The sequence below is a fragment of the Momordica charantia genome (assembly GCF_013281855.1).
Source record: "Momordica charantia cultivar OHB3-1 chromosome 3 unlocalized genomic scaffold, Mcharantia_2.0 BLBB01000003.1, whole genome shotgun sequence".
In the NCBI taxonomy this organism is placed as follows: Eukaryota; Viridiplantae; Streptophyta; class Magnoliopsida; order Cucurbitales; family Cucurbitaceae; genus Momordica; species Momordica charantia.
Window position 1 is genome coordinate 2159988 of NW_028275161.1, and position 11304 is coordinate 2171291.

General features: G+C 38.7%; 1 protein-coding gene across 1 annotated transcript; it reads left to right on the top strand.

Moving 5' to 3' along the window:
• Positions 1 to 5491: 5491 nt before the first annotated feature.
• Positions 5492 to 6001, top strand: LOC148212152 (uncharacterized). Its single transcript, XM_088121740.1, has one exon. It carries the CDS (start codon positions 5492 to 5494, stop codon positions 5999 to 6001), a length of 510 nt encoding a protein of 169 aa, XP_087977866.1.
• The last annotated feature ends 5303 nt before the right edge of the window (positions 6002 to 11304 follow it).

The following is an 11304-nucleotide window of genomic DNA, read 5'->3' on the forward strand; positions in this document are numbered from 1 at the left end:
GATTATCAGGAAGTGGAGCAATTTCATAATCTTAATTGCTTCCCAATAATCACAACCCTCCATGTAGACTTGTATTCTGATTGCTCATGCTTGATAGTTTTCACCATCAAACACAGGTGGAGCCAGTGAAGAAAGATTGTTTGATCTTAACTCCATTGGACAAAACTCTCACAGGTGTATCACTTAGTTTCTCTCGAGAATATTTCACTAATCCTCACTCACAGATCCCTTAAGAATTTAAGGCTATGATACCACTGTAGTTCTTATTATTGAGAGAGAAATGAGAAAGTGGGGAAGTGTAGGTTTTATTTAATGATGCTATATATTTATACACACTCTAAGTCTAAAAAGAGACTACTCAACTAATTCTACATAAGAGGCAACTACTCCATAAGCCATAAAAATAGCAACCTACCTAATTGACTTGACTATAATAAAAAATAACCCTAACAACTTCATAGAAACTAGGACTTGGACTAGACAAATTCAAAAACTAAAAGAATCAAATTTGCAATTTGAGTTAACTTACAATCATCTTCGTCTTACACCGGAGTGCGGCGGCGTTTTTGTCTATCGTCGGTGGAATCAAAACTCACACCTGAGGTTTTTTGTTTCTGGCCTGAAGTTTGCCATAGAAAAATAACATCAACTGCAACCGACGAAAAATAGCCGTGGGTATAGTTTTTTTGAGTATTTTCGATTGCTTTTTGGCCGTTTTTTTCGACAGCGTTTTTGTCTATCGCCAACAGCAAGACACACACGGCACAACCGATCAACGACACCTTGTGAACGATGGTGTGACTTCCTTGCATTGACGACGTCCCTTCACGGCACCATATCTGTAGCAGAAACAACCCTCCATGGCACAGGATTTGCAGTAGCGACAGTTTGAACCACCTACAACCCACGACAGTTTCCCCTCCCTTGCAACGGCATCCCAACGACAGCAACAACCCATCACGAATAATGGCATGAACTTGGATCTAACCCAAGACCTTCAATCTAGTAGTAGTGAGTGACATGAACACTTCCCTCAGCGTGGTGACGACCATACCCGGCGTTGTGGGCATGCTTGTCCAGGGTGTGTTACCCATGGCCGCATGTCCAAACCATCCTCACCACTCGCTTTACTTTCATGTCTTTAAAGCTTTCTAGTGTATTTTGCTTGTATCGGGTTTTTGGTGTTGTAGGTGAAATTTGGCTGAGCGGCTTTGGAACTAGGTGTGTATTGGTAAGATATGTAAGCACGCCAAATTTCAAGCCAATCGGAGTTCACAAGGGGCCTCTAGGCCACTGAGTGACTTCGAACGACTTTGCATGTCTACACCTGCCACACCAAAAATGCCTTATAATGTACCTAAGGGGGGATCAAGTAGTTATCAAACCTCCTTTCGACCAAGCGTTGTATACTTTCTTGCAATTAAGCTTTCTTGCATCCAATGTCTATAATACTTGTTTCAAAGATGTTTTCAAATGATTTTCTCGCTCACGTTTTCTAAAACCAATTTTCTCGTAAAACGTGAGCGGAGGCTAGACCATTGACCGAGATTGTCCGCGACTTACGATTTTTCTCAGTTGACTTGCTTGATTGAGCTGAAGCAAGTGTCACACAATCGCCTTGGCCGAGTTAAAGAAGTGCGATTGTGATAAGTGGTATCAGAGCTTTGTTAGCTCCTCGACCCGATAAAGACCGGAACCATGTTGGCGACAAAGCAACTGGGCAAGTTGCATGTCGACCAACTAGTTGAGATAGAAGGACAACTGTTGTATCTGAGGGAAGTCCCCGATACTCTCCACCTGCTAGAGGCGCGAGTCGAAGAGCTCTACGATAAGTTTGGAGAGATAGACGCTGTGAATGCCCGAGTTGATGGGCTGCCCATACAAGAACTAGCTGGAAGGGTTGAAACCCTAAAAAGTAAAGCTACTCATCCCGGTAGCTTCGAACGTGGAGATAGTTCCACAAACCCAAACACCCATATTGAAGTACGCATGGGTGAGTTAAACAATTCGCAGTCAGAGATGATGCAAATGTTTAACGAAATGACCGAGGACTTCAAGGTGACAATAGACACCCTAAGGGCTGAAATGACTGAAATCAGCACCTGAGTTAATCTGACCATGCGAGCCGTGGGAAATCAAGCTCCTAACCAAGCGAACATTTCAACAAGTTAAAGGTCCCAGAGCCAAAACCATTCAATGGCAATCGAGATGCAAAAGATCTCGAGAACTTCATGTTCGATGTTGAATAATACTTCAAGGCTATTGGAACAACGTCAGAGGAAATGAAAGTGACTTTAGCAACCATGCATCATACTGATGATGCAAAGCTGTGGTGGAGATCTAAAGTCAACGACATCCAGAGCGGTCTATGCACGGTCAATAACTGGGATGACCTTAAGAAAGAACTGAGGGCTCAGTTCTTCCCCGAAGATGTCGAGTTCATGGCTAGGAGGAAGCTACATGAACTTAGGCATACGGCACGATTCGAGACTGTGAAACAATTCTCCGTCGTGATGTTTGATATCCGCGACATGTCAGAAAAAGACAAAGTGTTCGTCTTTGTTGAAGGGTTGAAACCATGGGCAAGGACAAAGCTATACGAACAAAAAGTACAAGACCTTGCTGCTGCCATGGCCGCCGCCGAACGACTACTAGATTACAGTGGCGAGCCGTCCCAACAGAAAAAGAACATTCTGAACCCCACTGGGGGCAACAAGTCATTCAAACCTTTCTCTCCAAAGAATGGGGGAGTCGACAAGAGGCCCCAGGGTTCAAACGCGGTCCATCTCGAGGGTCATATCCTCAAAACACAAACAGTCAGAGGATGATATCCTGTTTCTTATGCAAGGGGCCTCACCGGGTAGCTGAATGCCCGCACTGAGCGGCCCTTACTGCCCTTCAAGCGTCTGTTCAGTCATGCAGTGAACCCGAAAATGAGACTGAGTGCGAGAAGGATGAGGATGAAGGAACTCCTAGAATTGGAGCGTTGAAATTTATTTCCGCCATCTAAAAGAGGGTCAATGGACCCAAAGGAACACCAGAAAAGGGGCTCATGTTCGTAGATGCTACGATCAACTCCAGACCTACTAAGAGCACCATGGTAGATTCAGGTGCGACTCACAACTTCATATCCGAGAAGGAAGCCCACCGCTTGGAATTGAGTATTGAGAAAGATACCGGCAAGATGAAGGCGGTAAATTCTGAAGCTGTACCCATCATTGGAGTTCTCAAGAAAGTTGAAACTGGGGATGTGGACGGGAAGTGTCGATTTAGTAGTGGTTCGCATGGACGATTTCGATGTTGTATTGGGGATGGAGTTTCTCATCGAGCATAAAGTCATCACGATGCCTCTGGTCAAATGCATGATTGTCACTAGTAGCAACCCCATGGTGGTTACGGCTAGCATAAAGCAACCCGGTGGTGTAAGAATGATATCTCCCTTATAGTTGAAGAAAGTTTTCAATTGAGAAGAACCCAACTTCATGGCCATTCCGGTTGTCGAAGAACCTGTGGAGATAAGAGATGTCCCACGTAAGATTCAGGCAGTCCTGAGAGAATACGTTGACATAATGTCAGACAGTTTACCGAAGATATTACCCCCTCGTCGAGGGATTGACCACGAGATTGAGCTCATTCCAGGGGCTAAACCTTCAGTAAAGAATGCTTATCGGATGGCACCACCTGAGCTAGCTGAGCTCCGGAAACAGCTGGACGAGTTGTTAAATGTTGGGTTTATCCGCCCAGCCAAAGCTCCTTATGGGGCCCCAGTGCTGTTTCAGAAGAAGAAAGATAGGACGTTGCATCTGTGCATTGACTACAGAGCCCTCAACAAAGTCACAGTTCGCAACAAATACCCCCTTCCAATCATAACCGACTTGTTTGACCAATTACATGGAGCTAAATACTTCACGAAATTGGATCTCAGGTCGGGCAACTACCAAGTGCATATTGCAAAAGGTGACGAGCCTAAGACTACTTGCGTAATGAGGTATGGGGCCTTCGAATTCCTTGTGATGCCCTTTGGATTAACGAATGTCCCTGCCACATTCTGTACGATGATGAATCAAGTCTTTCACGAATACCTCGATTAGTTTGTAGTAGTCTATCTAGATGACATAGTGATATACAGTCCGACGCTGGAGGAGCACCAAATTCACCTCAGATTAGTCTTCGACAAACTAAGGCAAAATCAGTTGTACGTGAAAAAAAGAAAAGTGTGTGTTCACACAAGAGCGGATCACGTTCCTTGGCCACGTGATCGAATAGGGGCAAATCGATATGGACACAGACAAAGTAAATGCGATCCAAGAGTGGGGAGTATCTACCTCTGTGATCGAGTTGCGCTCCTTCTTCAATCAGCCGAAGATGACATCCAAACAAGCCAGATGGCAAGAATTGTTAGCCGAGTTTGATTTCAAGTTCGAGCACAAGGCAGGAAAGTCCAACCAAGTTGCCGACGCTCTTAGTCGAAAAGGCGAACATGCGGCCTTGTGCATGTTAGCCCACATCCACGTCAGCAAGGTGGACGGGTAGATTCGTGATCTCATTAGAGAATATCTCCAGAGGAACCCCTTTGCCCGAACTATGGTCGAGTTGGCTAAAACTGGGAAGACCCGCCAATTCTGGGTCGAAGGGGACTTGTTATTTGCAAGAGGAAACAGACTGTATGTGCCAAGAACGGGGGAGTTAAGAAAGAAGCTCCCACATGAGTGTCACGATACTCTATGGGCTGGCCACCCGAAGTGGCAACGGACTTATGTTTTGCTGAAAAAGGGATACTTCTGGCCTAATATGCGCGAGGATGTGATGCAATACACGATGACCTGTCTTATCTGTCAGCAAGATAAGGTAGAGAGGACGAATATAGCAGGGTTGCTTAAACCCCTACCGATTCCTACGAGGCCATGCGAGAGTGTATCGCTCGACTTCATCTCCCACTTGTCCAAGGTAGGGGAACACGAAGCCATGTTTGTCGTTATTGATTGATTTTCTAAGTATACAACTTTCATTCCGACTCCCAAGACGTGTTCCGCCGAGCTTACGATGCAATTGTTCTTTAAACATATAGTAAAGCTATGAGGAGTTCCGACAAGCATCATTAACAATAGGGATGGCCGATTTACAGGGACATTCTGGACTGAACTTTTTGCTATTATGGGTTCAAGCTTAAAAATTTCCTTGAGTTATCACCCACAAACCGATGGTCAAATAGAAAGATTCAAGAGCATGCTCGAGGAATACCTGCATCACTTTGTCGATGCCAGACAAAGAAATTGGGTTCAGTTGTTAGATATGGCTCAATTTTGTTTTAACGGCCAGGCAAGCTCTTCAATAGGGAAAAGCCCCTTCGAGAGAGTATGCAGAAGACGGCTTGCCGCATATCCTTGACCACCCATATGTTGGGAAAAGTCCTCAAGCCCACAATTCCACAAAGGAATGGAAGTAGACGACAAAAATTGCTCGAGCATATTTGGAAAAAGCTTCCAAGCACATGAAGAAATGGGTCGACCGCAAGCATCGCCCCCTCGAGTTTCGAGCAGGTGACAAAGTTCTTATCAAGCTGAGGCCAGAACAGATTCGTTTCAGAGGGCGCAAAGATCAGAGACTCATGAGAAAATACGAAGGACCAGTAGAAGTTCTGAAGAGGGCAGGGAATGTCTCATATAAGGTGGTGTTACCAGCTTGGATGAAAATCCACCCGGTAATCCATGTGAGTAACTTAAATCCAAATCACCACGACCTTGAGGATGACGGACGCAATGCTGTAGTGCGGCCCGCCATCGATTTAAGGCTGAAGGGAGACAAGGAAGCAGAAGAGATCCTTGCAGAGAGAATCAAAAAGGTGGGGAGACCCGTTCGAAGAGTTCGGGAATTCCTCGTCAAATGGAAAGACTTACCTGATGCAGAAATCAACTGGGAACGAGAAGAATACCTTGAAGCCTGGAAGACGAAGATCGAAGACTTCAAGCTGCAGCAGTTGACAAGGACGTCAACCGTTTAAGTGGGGGAGAATGTTGTGGGCATGCTTGTCCACGGTGTGTTACCCATGGCTGCATGTCCAAACCATCCTCACCACTCGCTTTACTTTCATATCTTTAAAGCTTTCTAGTGTATTTTGCTTGTATCGTGTTTTTGGGGTTGTAGGTGAAATTTGACCGAGTGGCTTTGGAACTAGGTGTGTATTGGTAAGATATGTAAGCACACCAAATTTCAAGCCAATCGGAGTTCACACGGGGCCTCTAGGACACCGAGTGACTCCTCGCCACTTTGCATGTCTACACCTGCCACACCAAAAATGCGTTATAATGTACCTTAGGGGGGATCAAGTAGTCATCAAACTTCCCCCGACCAAGCGTTGTATACTTTCTTGCAATCAAGCTTTCTTGCATCCAATGTCTACAATACTTGTTTTAAAGATGTTTTCAAATGATTTTCTCTCTCACGTTTTCTAAAACCAATTTTCTTGTAAATCGTGAACGGAGGCTAGACCATTGACTGAGATTGTCCACGACATGATTTTTCTCGACTGACTTGCTTGTTTGAGCTGAAGCAAGTGCCGCACAATCACCTTGGCCGAGTTAAAGAAGTGCGATTGTGACACCCGGCAACCTGTGGTGGATCTGCGATAGTTCAGTTTTTTTTTCGATTGTTGCTCGTTGCTGGTGAAGGTAACTAAGGGAGGAGAGTGGCGTGAAGAAAAAGACAGAGAGAGAGACTAATCATACATATAACAGTATAAATTATAAAAATATAAATACCAATATATATTATATAATACATTGGCGGTATACATATATATATATATATAATTAGAACGTCATTGGGGTTATATATTATCATATTGTAAGTTCAATCCACACATATATATAATAACCTTCTAGTTTATCATATAACAATGAAAAATATATAATATAATCTCTTGAAGGAGTATATATTTATCATACTAAAGAATATATAGTATATATATATATAATGACCATGGTTATATAATCTAGTATATAATATATAACCTTTTGGAGGTATATATATTTATCATATTATTTTAAGAAAAAAATGATGCTACAGAAAAATAAAAAGATGATAGAAAAAAATAATGAGGAGAATAAGATAATTAAAATATATAAAGAATATATGTTTATCCTACTATTAAAAAAAAGATGTTGAAAAAAAAACTGTTGCAAAAAAAGAAAAGAAAAAAAAACCAAAAATAAAAATATAATGGTGTTAGTTATTTTGAAAAAGTTTGAAAAGATATTTATATTTAAAATCGTTAAAATAGATGTCCACGACGTATGATAGGATACATTAAATATAATTATTGAAATACAAAATAAATCACATCCAATTCATTAGTATTAATTAAGGGTAATTTGGAAACAAAATATTATAATTTAAATATGAAATTCTAAATTTGTAAATATTTAATATAATTGCCATTATAATTTAAATATGGAATTCTAAATTTATAAATATTTGATATAACAGCCATTTATAAAGTGTCGAGTATAATTTGACTCACTGTGCACAAATACTCTACCTTAAGACTCAAAAATTTTAGGCTGGGTTATAGGCCCACTAATAATACTTATAAAACATGCATGGGCCTGACAACTTTTCATTGGGCCCATATTTCCTCTTTCCATATGGTGATGTTCGGGAAATTTAAGTGGATGGCTAAATTTACCACCCGTTTTAAAAATTGTCTATTAGTTTTAAATTTTGCACAAATGGCTAAAGGCTATTTTATGAATTTTACAAAAGAACGTAGTTTTCCAACAATACTCTTTTATATGTCTTTTTGGCTTTTTCTTATATTCAACCACGTAACAAACTTTGTTATGAATTTAAAATGATTTTCCTACATTCAAGAGATTTCAAGTTAATTATTTTAATTATTTTGTTTTGTATTTTAGTTAATTTAAACGATTTGTGTACAACGATTCATCTCACATCTCATCGTTCTGTAATTGTTCTACTATATCTTCTTAATGTATATATACATATTTGCATCAATTGGTATATATACCTAACAGTATATGCTGTTACAGATTATTTGTATTCTTGTTTTCCTATTTCTTTATCATTTAATAAATCATCTACAACAAAAGTAAATTAAAAAGTCGAAGACTAACAACCCATAAATCAAAATGATTAGAAAAATAGGTGATGCCTCTTAAATTTGTAGCCTTTGGGCGTGTATCGTCATCAGGTTCAGTTTTGTAAACTTCTTTTGACAATGAGTTATTTTTCTTATGTTCATCGGTGGATTCATTATTGACTCTTTCATTCTCTTCATTAGACTTTGTATCGTCCTTTAAAACATTAGAAAATTTATCAAAATTAAAAGGTCAATAAATGTGTATACCAATTAAAGAAAAATCAAAATTAGAATTCAATACACGTATATATCACCATTAAACTCAATTATGTCAATACATGTATATACCAATTCAAAAATTAACAAAATACGAAAGTCAATACAAGTATATACAACTATACAACTCAAATATCATAAGTATAATGTCAATACATGTATATACCAATAATTACCTCACTAACACGTTATTCCTCAACTATCTTGAGACCCTTTCATTTTCCTGAAATATACGAGTACAGTTAGCTCAGTGAATCTAATTTGTAAATATTACTGTAAAAATTAACAAACAAGAAATATATAAGCTACTGCATATGTACATCTTTTTCACTTTCTAAGTTGATTTTGCACGATTCCTTTGAACGTCCTGTTATACCAGTAGCTTTTAATCATTGTCAAGATGTTCCTCCTCTAACTTTTACCAGATCTATAGATTCTATTTAGAATTTAAGCTATATAAATATAGTAAATCTGTTGCATATACTTCTCAGATCTAATTATAAACAAAAGACACATGTCGATCCCATACTTGTATTTTTTTAAATACCCTAAAATATAGAAAAACCAAAATATGTTTTTAAATACCCCTAAAATACGCAAAATCTGAATAAAGGGTCTTACCTTCCTCGAACAGTTGCTAGAAGATGGAAGTTGGGCAGCAGATCGGAAACATATCGAAGCGGCAGTAGGTGGATCTGGTCTGGGGTGGCCGGCGGATCTAATGGGGTGGCGGGACGGTAGATCTGGTTTGGGACGTGGCGCATCAAGCAAATATGGTACATGTTGCGGCCAACGGGGAGGGTGGCGGCAGTTGGGTGCAACGGTGACGGGTCTGGTTTTGGTTCGTGGACGGCGGCGTGAAGGTGAGCGGTGCACGGATTTGCTTCATGAGGTGAGCAGCAAGACGGGATGATGGCCTTGAAGGTGAGTGGCGGGATGGCAGCTTGCGAATCTGCTTCGTGAGGAAGATGATGGCTGTGGGGCGCATGAAGTTGCGTGAGACCAAAAGGTGGGAAGAAGGTGGGGACTCCTAAAACCCTAACTTCTCTAACTCATGTCAAAGGTGAGAAGTAAATTTTATCATTTACCTAGTAATAATCTTATTTATCCCCTTATTTTGGAATTTTAGAAGGGTAAATTTCAAAATCTACCCCAACACATTTTTAATAATTTTTCTTAAATCAACTTTCAAATTCTGATTATCAATTTTAAATTAGATTTAAGATAATTATTTAAATTTTATTCCTTTGATTAGATAGAATTGATTCCTTAAAATGAAAGCCCGTTTTTGCTATTAGTTAAACATCCTAAATCCCTAAAATTATGCGTATATACTTAATTGGTTACAAGGCTATATTTGTCTACAAAATATTTTAGAATCTAACGGAAAAAATCAATTAGCCATTATTGCAATATTTCATAGGTTTGGATATTTTTTAAAACGCGTTATTAATTTTAGACATTCCTGCAATTGCCCCATTTGTTTTAAAATGATAATAAATAAGTGAAATTTAAGTAAGTGGCTAAATTTGGCCACCCACTTGAGAAAATGTCCATTTGTTTATAATTTTGCAAAAATAGCTAAATGATATATTTGGAATTTTACATTTTTGTGTTTTTTCCCCCACAGTTCCCTCCCTATGCTTTTTAGAATTTACAAGTATTTTAACAACTCAACAAACTTCTTTAATTCTTTTATTAGGAAATTTAGTTAATTTAAACGATTACCAGTGTTACACGATTCCCATCTCACCATTTGATTATCTTCATCAGATTTTTTATCATCCTTATATTATAAGAGTTATCAAAATCATAAGGTCAGTAAATGTATATACCAGTTTACGAAAACCAAAATTAGAATACAATTCACATATATTCACCATGCAGCTCATCAATCATCAAAATTAAAACGTCTATATATGTATATACTAATAATTCAACAATTAACAAAATCATGAAAGTTAATAGATGTATATATCAATTCAAGAAACAACCAAAAAGTAATAACTGAATACATTTATTTACCGTAGTACAACAAAAATATCATAAATATAAAACTAATACATGTATATCCCAATACTTAAAACGTCTATATATGCATGTACTAATAATTCAACAATTAACAAAACATGAAAGTTAACAGATGTATGTATCAATTCATGAACAGAATACGAAAATCAATAGATCTATTGACTACTACTAGTACATGTATATCCCAATAATTACCTAGCTCTTCCTCAACTATCTTGAAACACTCTCCTTTTCCCTGAAACATAAAAGTAGAATTAGCTTAGTAAATATAATTTTTAAATATTACTATTCAACACAAACATAAATTGAGTTCTTACCTTCCTTACAACCAAAATTCTTTTTAGGATTAAGTTTAGTCTGTTTTGTTTTACCTCCAATTAAGTCTCCCCCACCCCTCTTTTTGTTGGTCTCCTTCAACATTGGAGTCTCTCCGCGATGATTTTTTAAAAACAAACAAGCCATATATAAACTGTTGCATCTATACCTCTTCTTCACTGTCTAAGTTGATTGTGCACATTTCTCTTTAATGCCTTGTTATTCCAGCAGCCTTTTAATGGAGTTATTCCTCCTCTACCTTTAACTATCTATAGATTTTATTTAGTTTTTAATTTACTTAAATATAATATGTTTGTTAAAGATAAACACATATACTCGTGAAATTTAGTTATTAACAACACTCGTGTGGTAGGTCCCACATTTATATATTTTTAAAAATACACCTGAATTTAGGAAGACAAAAAATATCATTTTAAATTAAGCTTTAAAGGCAAAATCAGAACAAAGATTTTATCTCAATAGTCGGAGTGATGGACAATGATGACCGGTTTTAGTCTGTGGCGGGAGGGTCAAATCTGGTTTGGACGGATCAAGTGAACGTTGGATTCTGGGCAATTGCGTTC

Coding starts and splice junctions, on each gene's coding strand:
- LOC148212152 (XM_088121740.1), top strand. CDS start 5,492: ATGAAGAAATGGGTCGACCGCAAGCATCGCCCCCTCGAGTTTCGAGCA.